The sequence below is a fragment of the Glycine soja genome, chromosome 15 (assembly GCF_004193775.1).
Source record: "Glycine soja cultivar W05 chromosome 15, ASM419377v2, whole genome shotgun sequence".
Classification (NCBI taxonomy): Eukaryota; Viridiplantae; Streptophyta; class Magnoliopsida; order Fabales; family Fabaceae; genus Glycine; species Glycine soja.
The window spans coordinates 2,510,663-2,526,641 of record NC_041016.1 but is presented as its reverse complement, the minus strand read 5'-3'; the positions used below and the strand labels follow the sequence as shown (position 1 = coordinate 2,526,641).

Genomic DNA, 15,979 nt, shown 5'->3' with positions numbered 1-15,979 from the left:
TGAGGGGTATTATTCTATTTATGCTTATATCCGTGTCAGTGAAAAGCGTGAACACAATTAAATCCCCACCAACATGTTATATGGGAGATAGTTTAAATAATTTTGTCCCTTGAATATAAGATAATAGATTTAATTTTTATTTCTTGCATATGAAAAAAAATATTTATTGAAAAAGATTAATTTCTTAAAAAAAATAAAATTCCCAGGACCACTTTGGTAATTTGAAACCAAAGTGCTTGTGTAGATAAAAAAAAAAACAGCTACATAATTTAACCGTTAGTGCTTGTGTTCCGTGTGTTGTGCACTTGTTGTTGGGGTCTATCTATGTCACTAAGTTGAGTCATGAGTGCATGTCGAACTCCGAAATGCAGATTGCATGGAATCGTATCTGTTCAACAACGATAACTGAAACCTAGGTAATTGGAAAATGGGACATTCTCTAAAATTAGCTAGTAGTACTGTGTGACGCAAGCCATTGCCATTAGGGACATAGATTATTGCATTACATCATCGATAGAATGTGATGTAAGTGGAGTTGAGTTGAGACTGTTTTATGCGACTTGTTTACTCTTATCCTAATAGAAAAATATCATGAGAATTTGTAAAGCGTATTTGGATTTTGGAATTAGATTTGTGGTCTCTATTCAATTTTGCAGAAAAAAAATTTGATGTTTTTTAAATATTTAACAAGTGACTAAATTGACATTACTTTATTGATAAATATAGAAATCTTTACAAAAATTAAATTATTAATACACTCAGATTACGTGTGTGTATGTGTGATTATTTGCAGATTTAAATTGTATATTTGTATGGGTGCAGAAAAATTTAAGAATGAGAAGAGAGACTACAAATGAGATGAAAATGCAAATTTGATTTTTTTTTCAACTCAGACATTAGCTGGAGTTTTGGCCGATGAAAATTAATTATTACCCAAACCAAGATGAGGATTGTAGGACACGCAGACGTCAATTATAATTATTTTTTCATTCACTAAAAATTTCTTAATTTAACTCTTTTCTTTAGAAGAAGAGACTTTCTTCTTCTTCCTTGGTAGAACTCTCATTTTTCTAATCCCCCCCCCCCCCCCCCCCCCCGGCAATAAAGCTTAAAAAAATTCCAACTGCACATTCTCGTTGAATAAAATAAAATACATTTTATTAGAATATATTTGATATCTTACAAGATATGAAATCTGATAATAATAGGTTAAATAATAATAAATCATAAGTAAATCTTATACACGATTTTTCCTAACTTTGTACTAAGTTTTTTTGTGTGTGTGGTTTAATACAAAAAAAAAAGGCCAGTTCAGCATCAGTTATTTCTCTGTACGGCTGTACCGAAAAAAAAAACAGTTATTTTTAGGTTAAATGGACTGATCAAAAGACAAGTTCCCCATTGTTTTGGGACCAATAAATCGGCCCATTTGTTATTAACTATGACCGTAATTCAGTTACGATTTAAATAATCAAAATATGGTATTTTTATGAGTTCAATAATAATAAATAAGTTTTGAAAGCATTACTTTATCTTTTAATTATCGGTTAATCAAATGATACGCTATAGATTATAGAAGAAACCTTGTTCCAATGTTCCTCATTGTTCTGTTAGACTCCTAAAATACTCTAGAAAAAGTTCAGCGTGGAGATTGACTGACTTTGTTGGGTAAGAAAAGAGAATAAAAGTTGTAGAAAAAACATTCTAAAGTGAAAATGTGAGGGTTGAAATGTAAAAAAAAAATTGTATTTGATTATTTGATCATGAAAAATGTTATAAACATATTTTTTAATATATTATTTTTTATTATTAACTTAAATTTATTGAAAATCATAAAATTATGAGTTTTATTCCTTATTTAATTAATCCCACTTATAACTTTACAGTTTTTAATAAATTTTAAATAATAAGAAAGAATATGTTGCTAACACTTTTTTTTAATCATTGAGTTTCTTACAATTTGTTGTGTAATAAGCATATATAAGCATAAACTGTCCATCAATTCTAAGAGTGTTAAAATAGGCTAAGTTTTAATGGATTGATTCGATTAACTTGGTGTATGAGTTTTTTTTATTAGCGTAAGAGTTGTGTTTGGTCGTAGAAGTTCAAGCTCGAATTTATTTTGATCCAACTTAACTAGTCCAATCCAAAATTTTACTATCAAATGCTTATATATATATATTCTGATAATCAAAAGTTTCAAACATTTAGCCAATAATTTTTTTTCCTTCTATCTCTCTTTTCTTATCAGACTATATCACTGATCAAATGAATAACTTATCTTTCATGTTTTTCTTCCTCTCTCAAGATGTATATAATTCAAGGATTGTTTAAGAAATTTTTTTCTTTATTATCTCGTGTCTAGTTGCGCTGTGATGGCCTAATGGGATAGGTCATCCCATTGACTCAGTTTACATTTTCATAATCAGTAAAATCATTATATATATATATATATATATATATATATATATATATATATATATATATATATATATATATATATATATATATTACTAATGTCAATTTTAAGATTAATATTTTATGTGCATTGACTTAAAAAAATCATGTACTTGTATGTTGTTATAATAAACGCACTTATTGTATTTCCACTATTGCATGTTATCTTTTGTGATTTTATAGTACGAATGATAACCAATTATATTTGATACTATTTCTAAAACAGTAAGATAATATAAAATACAATATATATATATATATATTACTTGTATATTTTTATATTTGTTTATAGTGATTAAAAATATTTTTATTATTAACTCAGAGTAATTAAAAAAATGAAACAATAAGCAATACATTTATTTTATTAACCCAGGAATGTATTTGGATAAACTCAACAATAAGTACTTGTAGGAGGGGAAAATGAAAAAAAAACACATTTATTTTGACGCGTTTTATAATAAATAGATCACCATTAAAATTAACAAACCGTAAATTAATATGTTTACTCATTGTGATTGAGTAATGTTGTAATTTTGTAGTAATTTGTCAAAAAGCAACAAAGGCAAAACAGTTGTCTCAGAGTCAGAGAACCTCGTTTTTGCAATTGTCAAATTTTCAAATGAATAGTACACCTTTACTACTTTATTCAGTAGTGGCAAATTTTCAACCACATGCCCAACAGGCCAACACCCCCCAAAACTTACAGCCATTCCTTTGGGTTAGTTAATGTATGGAGTGTGGTCACAATACGAATATCCCTCATGGCATTATTTATTTTTAGTATACCACAAAATAATTTATTATTCTTTTTATCAATGTAAAACATATAAAAGACAAGAAACTAAACAAATCTAGCAAAGAAATTAAAGTGCTCAAGTCATCAAGAAAGATGAGATATATGTAGGACACTTATTCCACATGACTAAGTCATAATCTGCAATGCCATTACCCTCGCGATAGGTATGATTAAAAGAGATATTCCACTGCGACCACTTGAGTGATGAGGAAGATGACTTGAAACAATAGACAACATACTATTGATTTGGGATAACACCAACCATTCCAGCCAACTCTCATTGTTCAAAATCGTTGTATTTCTTTCCCTCCCAATGAACCACCACGTGATGGAGAATAACACGTGCCACTTGAACCAGTAGCATGATTTCGTAGTCAAATTCTACTATCTACATTATGTTTTGATAAATTTCTCGATAAGTATTTATGTGATAAGAAAATAAGGAGATAAATGCAATAAACTTATAACAAAATTAACTTGTACATAAGAACACAAATTAATTTGTACAAATAAACTTCTCATTAACTTATCTAATTAATAACTACCTAAACTAATTTGTAATTCTTGTTTCTTATTTGATAAGACACTGTTGATCGTATAGTTTTAATCATTTTTAATTAATAATAAAGTTTATGTAAAATTATCTGTTGTGAGTCTAAGTCTGTGATTTTTCCGTTCTAAATCTTCATTTAATGCATGGGAGCTTTGACGCATTACTTATTTTGATGTGTTAATTTTTGTAGAGGAGAGACGAAGAAAAGTATCATAATTCTTTCTTTTCTAAAAAGTGTTGATACTCTTCAGAAGGCATGTACTCCTTTTTCAGCCTTTTTTTCACTTTAGTCTTCTCTTGACAATGAACTTCAAAATGTAGTTTTACTTTTGATCAAAAATTGTACTTATACTTCAAAAGTTATTGCTTTTTATTGAATATTTCAAATTCAAATGTTGAAGTATATTAAAAAATTGAAGGGATATTAGACGTAAACATAAATATAAAAGCAGTTAAACCTTGGCATTCGAAAAGAGCTTGTTATGTGATTGCTTTGGATGAAAAACTTCAGTGAATGTAAAATGTATAGTGTAAATTTTTCATCACTTTGCATGCATGTTCAGTTACATAACGCTTTGGACGTTAGTTATATTATGAAAATATTGATGCGTTTGATACAAGTTCATTTAAAATATTTTTTTGCTGAGTTCAAAGCAATTATACCTTTATAGGCGTTGGACTCATAATATTTCATGCATAATTGATCATTAACAACTCATCAATCCATCAAAGTTTAATATTTTTATCGCCAATAAAATTATAAATTTTATGAGGGATGAGACATCTTCCTTTAATTTGGATCCAATATTTAATCTCTATGACGAGGACTAAAAATGATTAAAAATAATATGAATAAGGACTAAAATGAAATATTTGTAAATATAGAGATTAAAATATAAATTTTTAGCATTATATAGAGTAAATGACTAATTCAACCTTATTAATAAATAAAAAATTGTTTTTCATGTTAAACTATAGTAGTAGCACATGAAGTGTACAAGTAACTCAATAGATATTATTAGTTTGTTTTTAAATTAAAATAAATAAATTTAAAACTATAAAAAGTAACATGCATGTCGCAAAATTATTGTTTAGATAATTTATGAAAGTAAAAATCATTCAACTTTTAATTAGAATGAATTTTAACAGTGTCTTTATTTAGTAAACTATTTTGCATGACCTATTTATAAAAAATGAGAATTTTAATCATAAAAAACAAAAATCGGAAACATTTAAAAAGAAGTGATAAAATGTCATTTAAGTAAAATCCATTTCCAATGAAATAAAACGATAGAGAAACGATACGAAAGAAAGTGATGTATTTGTTGTGATAAAATTGACTGAATTGGAAAAAAATAAGAAAAATTATATGCCACTGTAAAATTTAGTTATAAATTATTGTAAATAACAGAGACACAAAAAAAATGTAGTCAGATAAGCACGATGGAAAATTTTACATGTTCATCTTTTCAATTTATTAGAAATTAATAATAAATATTTTTCAAAATTGATCCGAATATGACAACACTTTAATTTTCTTATTTAAATAAAGCATTTATGAAAAAATACGAAGAGGTATTTATTGAGAAAAAACAAATTAAAATTTAAACCAACAACGGATCTAAGGTGGGCAAGCAAAGGTATTCCCCGTTCCCATAAGATTCTCTATGTATATTCGAGAAAGAAAAAAAATACTTATAAATAAAGTATAAAAATTAGTTTTTTAATTAATATTTACTTAATTTTATTATAGTAATAGATCATTTGTTTAATTTTACACATCAAATTAATAATAAACATTTTTATTAAATAATTATTTGTTAGAAATTAAATATTTACCCACACAATATAATACATCATAAAATTGACTCTTTACTCACAAAATGTGACACAAGCAGCAGCGATGAATCCAAGAAATTTTATTAGTGGGACACAAAATAGTTTATAAAAAAACAAAATGCTTAAATATATAATTTTGATCTCCATTTTAAAATTGAGACATTAATTTTCATATTTTTAAAAATATGTAATTTTGGTCATTTTATTTTAAAATAAAGATATTTAGTCTTTAATTTTGTAAAATTTATAATTTTAGTCATTTAGTCAAATTTAAAGTGTTAACTATTAAAAGATTAACTGTAATTATACTATGGATTAAATAAATATTTTCATGTCATATCATTAAATTTGAGTCTCATTAGATTAATCTCTTACCAATCAATATCTTGAAATGATTATAATTATAAATTTTACAAAAGTAAAAACTAAATATCTCTATTTAGAATAGAGGGATTAAAACTACATTTAATATGAGGATTAAATGTCTATATTTTAAAATAAAAATAATTAATTTTTTGGATTTTCAAAAATAAGAAAACCAAAATTGCATTAAAGTCAAAGAAAAATATCACAAACTTTTATAAAATACACAACATCATGACAAATAAAATCCAAAATATTTAAATTTCTACAAATTATAATTGTCATGTATGTATTTTTATACTTTTTGAAAATATTTTACGACTCTTTTTCACTTTTAATACTATATAAAGAAATAGAGTAATAAAAGTAATATTAATTTATTCACTTTGTTTTATTTCTTGTCTTTTTTATTATACATATACAATTGAAAAAAAAATTCTTGTGGGAATAATTGTCCCCTCAACCCAATAGATGCATCCGCCATTGGACACAAATAATAAGTAATTTAATTCCTTTAAGCATATGTGATGAATTTAATTATAGGTTATGTGATTAGAGCATAGTAGCAAAGTGAATATAATATTTTATTTGAATAGTTAATTGATTATTTATATAGTTGAAATAATTAACTATCGATCATATAAATTAATTGACATGTGATTATTTCTGTTTAATAAGAGGTATTAAAATTGAGTTTTGAGTATATAATTATCTTAAATACTTACAAGTAAAATTTTGTTATCTATGATAATCATTTTGGACTCAAGTAGAATTATCTCTAATAAAAAATATATTTAAAATTTTGAAACAATAAATATTTTTATTTGAAAATTTCATAAAAAAAAAGAATGTTATAATGAGAGAGAGGAAGATAAGGAATTCAAGCACTCAAGTCAAACTTCATTTTCAAAATTAAAAATTGAAATAGTCAGGTAGAAAAGTGTTCTTTAAGTAGAATAAAAAGAAATGCATGTGAAGCAAGTGCAGGTAAAAACCATCAACAATTAAAATAAGAGAGGAAAAATGGAAGGAACAAAGACTTGACACGTGACTCAGCCAAATTATTCTTTTACTACGTGTTAAGAATTCATACATTTACATTTCCGATTATAATTGTGTCTGATCTCTCTGACATGTTCAGAAACTACTAATTGAAAATTTGAAATGCAATTGTTACCTTATGGACTCCAGACATTATCAGAAAACATAGTGTTCACACTTCACACACATCAGCGCGGAAAATCAGAAGCTACATCACATCCACACTTGAAAAATCAGCTCGCAGAATGTATTTTTTTTATTAAATGTTTACATATTTTATATTATGATGAAAAATTGATTGAGACCAAAATTAAATTTAAATTGAAGCAATTTAGATAATTTTTGTGTCGAATAAAAATTATTTATACCAAGTTTTATTTTTAACTCATTTAGAATAAAAACATTTAAATATATATCATTTCATCTCAAAATCAATCTTGCATATGCTCCCTCAAATACACAGTCCATCTCAAAATTAACTTTGCATATGCTCCCTCAAATACACGCTAAGTGCATGTTTGATATTATGATGAAAAATACTTTTAAGATAAAAGTAATTTTGCTAAAAGATTAAGATCCTTATTTTTATTTTCATTTTATTTTTATATTAAAATATATACGTAATATTTCTAACTTCAATCCAAACATACATAAAGTACAAAAGTTTTTACAGTTCCATTCTTTTTTGGTTAAAGATAATTATGATTTGATAAGAGTTCTAGTAAACTAGAACAATCTTAATTTTGATGAATAGTATGTTTATAATTCCCTTCTTGGACACATGCACCACCCTGACAGATAGTAGTATCATTTTGTCCTAATCTTTCCAATTTCATATGCTCAAATCAACCAAAAGCACCCACAGATAAAAACCATTTTATCAAAACATAAGGATCGCAGAATATTTGTCCAGGACAAAGACACCTGTAAGCCTTCCATAATACAAAGCAACATCAACTTGAGCCTTTCAGGTTTCATTCTCGCTTCCTGGCATACAGTTATGACAAATGGACACATGTCTATATGCTTTCAAAATAGTGGAAAATATCAACCTATGCCTACAGCATTTGTTTTGATTCTCGCAGTTGCATCTTCAACATCAAGATTTAAATTAATTCGGAAACCAAAAACCATTTGATTCGATCTAAAAGTTTCAATCGGTTTTTAATACTTGGTAACTTTTATTTGATGATCCCTTTCTACCCAGCTTGAATACAAGTTTTGTATGTCACGATCCAACATGACCATTGATTCTCTTTTGTTTTTGTAGTCGCCGCGGAATCAAATGTATAATCAATCTGGTTCTTATGCAAGCATTTTTGTTTTTGTCATTATAATTTGGTTTTGACTAGTATATTCTTTTTCTTTCTACCGATTATTGTTTACATTTTCTCGGCGAACAAGTAAAGAAAAGGAAAAGAAAGAGAAAGAGATTGGATACATAAAAGAAAGGCATTCCTAAAATCTTTTATTTTTAAATACATATTTAACTCAAAAAATGGATCACTTATATTTTATTTTACATTTAATCTCTCTCTCTCTCTAAGTGAATGTGTAATCTATCACTACCATTTTTTCATCAAAATAATCTATCACTACTCTTTATGAAATTCAATCTCTATGTCCATTTCATTGTCAATTTGCTGTTTAGTTATAATCTCAACAACTTTTAAGGCAACTTCCAATTTAGCTCATTAAACCCTTCTCCTTCCCTGTTACTGCCTATTAATTCGTCTCCCACCTGCCACAATCACAATCTCACTCGATATTATATAAATAAAAAAGAAATATTTATTTAATATTTTATCATCATAAATATTATTGTTCCAATTTCCAACCCTCTGGTTAGTTAGGGGGAGAAAGGATCGAAGAAAGAAGCATCATAAAGCAATACACTTTTTTCCCCTCATTCTACCTTCCTTCACCTTCTTCTTCGTTGCGGTGGTGCCCTAGATTTTCTCTATCCCTTTGATCGTTCCTGAATTACCAGCCCCCGGCCCTCGCTCTAGGGTTTCCCATGGATTCCGAGGACGATATGCACGACGCCAACGATGTGGAGTCCCTCGACGACGATTTCTACAGTGGCGAGACCGAGGACCCTCCCATGGATTACTACAGTGACTACGACGACAACGCCGACGATTACTTCGACGACGCCGACGATTCTGACCGGATTGAGTCTCGCCGCCCCGAGGTAGGTCTTCTCCACTCACTTTTTCCTTCTTCTTCTCTGCTCTCATCATCGCTTTCTCAATCGAATTTCATTTTTTTTGTATTGTTGAGCTGTGAGTGTTCTTGTTGCCTGTTTTCACGAACTGTGAAGAATTGGGTATTTGGACTCTTGCGGTGGAGGATTTTGCTGCACTCCAAAGAGATAAAAATGGATACTGTTGAAGCTTTATGATACGTGATTGATTCTTAATAATCTTTTGGAACTATACTAGTGTGTGGTTGGTAGGGCAGTAATATGTGCTTAATTGATCCTGATAAGCATGATGATAATAGATTAATATTTGATAGTAATAATCATTTGTTGGATACACTCTCAGTTTTCTTATGTATATGACCATATGAGTGCTGTAATTTCTCGTTCAAGACATACGGTGTTACCGTGTTACGTCTGTGTCTGTTTGTTTCTGCAATCATATTATCCCTCTCTGATTGACGGATCCCTGTTTGGATTTCAGCAAAACTTTACCATATTGAGGGAACTGGATATCCGGCAAAGGCAGGAAGACGACATAGCTAGAGTAGCGGCAGTTCTTTCCATACCTCGGGTTTCTGCGAGCATCCTACTTCGTCACTACAACTGGTAAATTTGCTATCTCTCGCCCTTGTATTGGTTTATTTGTCATTGCAGTTTTGTGTGATATACTGAAGGAGAGTGAATTGGTAATGCAGGAGTGTTAGTAAGGTGCATGATGCTTGGTTTGCTGATGAAGATCAAGTCCGAAAAACAGTTGGTTTGTTGGAGAAGCCAGTTTTCCAGAATTCTAATACTAGAGAGGTGAGACTTGTTGTTTGGGCTTTAAAATAGGTCTACTAATGTTGAATTTTCTTGTCTTGTGCTGCTTGGGCTTCATTTAATCTTCACTAATTGAATTATCTCACATTTTTCCCTCTCTTGTGGTCAGCTTACTTGTGGCATCTGTTTTGAAATGTATCCTCGTGCACGGGTTGAATCTACTGCTTGTGGCCACCCTTACTGCTATTCATGCTGGGCAGGTATCACTTGTGTGCCATCCTTCTGTTCTTTGTTGGCTACAGATGCTATCTGGAATTGTTAATAAATCATGCCTTGCTCTTTTGCTTTTTCTTTTCTTTTATTTGGTTATAGTGCCAATACTTGTATCATTTAATATTATTTCCTCATTTTTTTTCATTTTGTTAAATCATGTTCTTATATCCTTTTTGACATGCTAGGATATTTTAGCACATCAATTAATGATGGTCCGGGATGTTTGGTGCTGAGATGTCCTGATCCCTCTTGTGGTGCTGCTGTTGGTCAAGATATGATTAATCTTTTAGCATCTGATGAAGATAAACAGAAGTATGACCGTTATCTTCTCAGATCTTATATTGAAGACAACAAGAAGGTATGTGGTAGATATTGAATTTGGACACCGGTAATGATAGTAAGTATATATATATATATATATATATATATATATATATATATATCTGCCAATTGCAATCTTGTATTTGATTTGTTGACATTTTTTTCCAATTTATTCATTCACATGTTGATTTGAGTATTAGCCACAATATTATCACCTTGCTACATATGGCTACGAATTCCTAAAATTTTGTGATTAATATAGTCCATTAGTTCACACACATGTTACCCTACCTTTATGGCTATAGATGGAGTTCTATACTTTCTATTTTTGACATCTTTCTCTATTTCAATTTCTTACTGCCATAATTGTCTTTTTTCTTCTGCTCTCTCTGTTCTGTGTAGACCAAGTGGTGTCCTGCTCCAGGTTGTGAATATGCAGTTACTTTTGATGCTGGCAGTGGAAATTATGATGTATCTTGCCTCTGTTCATATAGCTTTTGCTGGAACGTAAGTTATATATGGATTGTTTCTGATTTTTATAGCATTGCATTTTAGAATATTCATATTCCGTTAACTATTGTGTTTTTGGATCTACAGTGCACAGAGGAGGCTCACCGTCCAGTGGACTGTGGCACTGTGTCAAAGTGGATTTTGAAAAATAGTGCAGAATCTGAAAACATGAACTGGTACAAAATATATTTTGACATCTGTACATATTATTCTCATGCCTATATTCCTTTGGGACATTTTACTTTGTGTCTGCTGTGATGTACTGATTGTCCCTTTTTTAGTTTCCATAAGAAATTATAATATTTGTTGCCTAATTTATGTCAAGATCAATGAGTTTGCTGACTAATTTTGAATGGCTCTAGCTCTGTCAATGCCTTCTTATGGTCTATATCTGTATTCATACTTGTGTGTGTATATAACTTAATTACACAACATTAAAATGTTACACAAAACATTAAAATATTACACAACACTAAAGACAAGCAAAATGTTCAAATATAAAAATACTCCTGGTGTTTAATTATATTTAAACATATTTATTCTTGTTATGAAATTAAACACATATTCGTGGGTCCAATTGTATGACACATGAATTGAGGGGGGTGGGTGGGTCTCGAGAAATGTTTTTTCGTGCGTCCAATTGTACCACACGACATGAATTCTTGTTCTCAAGTATTACTTAATTTTTATTTCGCGTGTCACTGCTTCGGTAGAGACTAGAGATGGAGATCAGAAGCCAACAGCTGACGAGGGAGGCAATCTAACAATGAGAGTGAGAAAAAGTAATCGTTGGGGATGGACGCAAGGTGCAGCACAGAGGATCTGGTTTCAAACTTTCAGTGATCCATTTTGAATGAGAAAACTACCATTTTCTCTGGTGTTTGATCAGTTCTTTGATGCTTCAGTTTAGTGGTCTTACAGTCTTATAGGGCAGGCTACCAGGCTGGTTACTGGTTGAACTGGCCAGTCCAATTCGTTTTTTAAAACACTACTACTATTGATACATCTTAGAGTGTCTTAGACTATTGCATAGTATCTTAGGTGATCTCTTAAGATTGACTTTCATATTTTCTACTGTTTCATAGTTTATTTCCTTAGTTGATTTGATTAATTAGGTTTAAGAGTATGAATTGGGACCAGTGTTTTTTTATTTTTTTATTTCAGTTAACATCTTTTACATCAAATCAAAGTAAATTTTTGCTTTCTAATTTTTCTTTTCTACCTTCTCTACGTAAATCCTCATAATTTCTACGATGACTTATGATTTTGTCTTGTGAGATTGATATTGAACATTTTGTTTATGATGTACAGCTATATATCAATTGTGTAACATATTTCAAGCTATTCTTCATTGTTTCTCTGAATCTTGTGATTTAATATCCATCAATACAATGCTACTGTGTTATTTTTTAGACTCTTAAGTCCTGAGGCCCTGAGCTAACAGTTAATTTAATGACTTTCAGGATACTTGCTAACTCAAAGCCATGTCCCAAGTGCAAGCGACCAATTGAAAAAAACCAAGGGTGCATGCATATGACATGTACTCCTCCTTGTAAATTTGAGTTTTGCTGGTATGTTTTTTTTTCCATGATTATTTTGCTTGCTTCCACTGTTTTTCTTCTTCCTTTCATTGGGATGAATGATACGTTTATATTTGCGTCTTTAACATGGCTAATGGGTCATATTATTTTCAAACAACTTGGGCTTGTGAGACGTTTTACTGAACTTTGATATATTTTTATCTACATAGGCTATGCCTTGGTGCATGGTCGGACCATGGTGAAAGGACTGGTGGATTTTATGCTTGCAATCGTTATGAAGCAGCTAAACAAGAGGGAGTGGTAAGGGACCTAGAAATACTCTACTTCATTGGTTTAAGTTTCATACCACCATTAGCCTACTGCTCCTGGCATATATTTTGATAATGATATCTTCTGAACTAAATCTTGTTGCATGCAGTATGATGAAACTGAAAGAAGAAGAGAAATGGCAAAGAATTCGTTGGAGAGATACACACATTATTATGAGCGGTGGGCCAGCAACCAATCTGTATGCACTACTCCATACTATTCCTATTCAGTATCATATATCTCTATTTTTTATCTACAATTTCCAAATTCACTGTTTAAATTTTAGTTTGCTAGAATTCCTTTGGTGTAGGGTATATGATTAATTTTCTCTATCTTGCAGTCGAGGCAAAAAGCTCTTGCAGATCTACACCAAATGCAAACTGTTCATGTATGTTATACATATATTTCTTTTTGTTTTCACCCATCTGCCCCCCTCCCTCTTCCCAATGTTTTTGTTTTAGCTTGTGTGATTTTAACAACTGAAGTGAACTGCACTGGGCAAATCTGATTTTTAATCATGTTTTGCAACATTCAGGAACAATGGAATGTGAAACTGCAAATATTAAATTTCTTGTTTTCCCTTGTAATGAATCAGAAAAATAAAAATATTAAAGCACTAGGCAAATCTGTTTTCTAAGCATGTTTTGCAACTTTCAGGAATCATGGAATGTGATGTTGCAAATTTTAATTTTCCTTGTACTAAATCAGGAAAGTAAAAATGTTAAATTATTCAATCTTTCATTGTAATAAAGAATTGAACCTTGGTATAATTTTTGGCTATATAATTAAACTTACTAAAAATAAATAGCCCAGGTCTTAGTCTTTTCAGCATTCCTCATAGTTGCAAATCTTATTTTTTTTCGTGAAAACTTTTTTGCTTCTTTCTTAGTCTTTTGATTATTTCACTCTCAAGTGTCTGTCACTATAGACACGCAAGCCAAAAAAAAAAATATACCTTCTGCTGGATTGCTTAGGCACTTTCTTGCTTATAAGTAGAGCTTAATATCTTTTTCTAGGAATTTTAAAATTGTCCAGTAATTGCCCCTTTTTTCCTTTGGCAGATTGAGAAGCTTAGTGACACACAGTGCCAGCCTGAATCACAGCTTAAGTTCATAACGGAGGCCTGGTTACAGGTAAATGAATATTTTATAGTTTTGGACTTGGTATAATAAATTGTAAATTTTGTATATTGTTTTATGAAGCTTTCACGTGTTTTTGGACTGTGAGTAGTCAGTTTTTTAATCCTGTTCCCTAGTGCACAAATGACGTCACTGTTAATTGAACTGTTTTCTGTAGGTGGTCATATGAATGTTTTGACTGTTGTAAAATGGAGGGCTTTCTAATTTCTATTTCATGTTGGCAGATAGTTGAATGCAGGAGGGTGCTGAAATGGACATATTCATATGGGTACTATTTACCTGAGCATGAGCATGCTAAAAAACAGTTCTTTGAGTACTTACAAGGTTTTATTCATCAACTTGAATTTTAGTTTGAAATATCTTGCATTTGTGGCAGTTCCCCTACAAACGATTTTTTTCCCCTACAGGTGAGGCAGAATCTGGTTTGGAGAGACTTCATCAATGTGCTGAAAAGGAACTACAGCTATTCCTGAATGCTGATGGCCCATCTAAAGATTTCAATGACTTTCGAACCAAACTAGCTGGATTGACCAGGTAGATTTTCCAGTTTTTTTAAGTATTCCTCAGGCCCGTCTTTTTATTTATTTATGTTTTTCTTGTGTTGTGATTGACAAAAATATATTTTGTATATTACACATGCACCAATAAAATCCATTCTTAGTGTTTATATTCTGGGGATTTTCCCCCTTCCTCTCCCCCCCCCCCCCCATTGTATATATCTCCCAAATGTCAGTTCTCTTAGTCTATTAATTTGGTTTCAGTATGACACCAGTATTGATCCTCTTCCCAAATTGTGTTGTTTGGTTTTCTAATCCTTTTGTTTTGGCAGTGTAACTAGAAACTACTTTGAGAATTTGGTGAGGGCATTAGAGAATGGTTTAGTTGATGTGGATAGTAATGGAGCTGCTTCCAGCAAAGCAACGAGCTCAAAAAATGCTGCAGGGAGCAGCAAGGGGAGAGGAGGAAGAGGAAAAGCGACTATTCGAACTATATCCAGCAGAATGACTGATGATAATCATTGGTCTTGTGAGCACTGTACCTATGCCAATGTTAAGTCTGCCACCACATGTCAAATGTGCAATCAACAGCGTCGATGAAACTTGGATCCTTAATTAGAAATCCATGTCTTCTGCCTAAGGCCAATGCACCAAAAGCTGAAATGGAGTCCTTACTCATAGTTATATCATATGCTGGCTCCTTTTTTAAGGCTACTTACTGTGAAAGGGGGCTAAGTCGCGTAAGGGTTATCCTCCTTGCACTCCTATTGAATACATCCCAATTTAATGTATATAATGTCTCATCTTTAAAATTTCCGTATGGGGTTTATGCAACAGGCTTCTGTAACTGAATATCTTATACAGCACATGCTGGAGATGAACACAAATGTGCTTGTTTGTGTCCTGATTTCTTCTAGTAAATCTCTATGCAGCTTCTTTAATTTACCTCGAGTCAGTTGTGTATAAGCTTGGGGTTGGTTGTTTTTTTTATAAAAAATGTCCGACAACGGTTAGATTCTTTTGACAAAAATGCCTTACTCTTTTATCTCTCAGATTTATAGCACCTGTGAACTTTGACTGGATTGAGAATTTGGCTAGGTCTTGTTGGACGTGTAACGTGTGACATTGAGCCTAGATTATAATAAATGGAAACCAAGTAGCTTCCTGTCAAATTCAAACTCGTTGATGAAACTATGGCCACATTAATTAAGACTGTTTACAAGGGCTTTTGATTTTTAGAAGCTGATAGTTGAAGTTGTTAAGAGAATCTAAGCTTGCTCAGATTCTGCAAATCCTGTGACAAAACAACAGCAAGAGGTGACGAAAGAAATAGTCAATAGTGAAGGATTCCGCTGATGGGAAGGAAGACAAAGTT

General features: G+C 30.9%; 1 protein-coding gene across 1 annotated transcript; it reads left to right on the top strand.

Moving 5' to 3' along the window:
• Window positions 1–8,814: 8,814 nt before the first annotated feature.
• LOC114387770 (probable E3 ubiquitin-protein ligase ARI7) lies at window positions 8,815–15,555 on the top strand. The gene is made up of 15 exons (XM_028347969.1): window positions 8,815–9,243; window positions 9,737–9,861; window positions 9,951–10,056; window positions 10,184–10,274; window positions 10,473–10,645; window positions 11,011–11,115; window positions 11,206–11,294; window positions 12,582–12,689; window positions 12,869–12,959; window positions 13,078–13,167; window positions 13,309–13,356; window positions 14,030–14,101; window positions 14,332–14,431; window positions 14,515–14,641; window positions 14,937–15,555. Exons 1-15 carry the CDS (start codon window positions 9,067–9,069, stop codon window positions 15,202–15,204), a joined length of 1,770 nt encoding a protein of 589 aa, XP_028203770.1. The 5' UTR covers window positions 8,815–9,066; the 3' UTR covers window positions 15,205–15,555.
• The last annotated feature ends 424 nt before the right edge of the window (window positions 15,556–15,979 follow it).

Bases quoted from the DNA above. Each gene is read 5' to 3' on its own strand.
- LOC114387770 (XM_028347969.1), top strand. From the start codon at position 9,067: ATGGATTCCGAGGACGATATGCACGACGCCAACGATGTGGAGTCCCTC. The intron at 12,690-12,868 runs GTATGTTTTTTT...TTATCTACATAG, and splicing joins TGTAAATTTGAGTTTTGCTG to GCTATGCCTTGGTGCATGGT. The intron at 14,642-14,936 runs GTAGATTTTCCA...TTGTTTTGGCAG, and splicing joins AAACTAGCTGGATTGACCAG to TGTAACTAGAAACTACTTTG.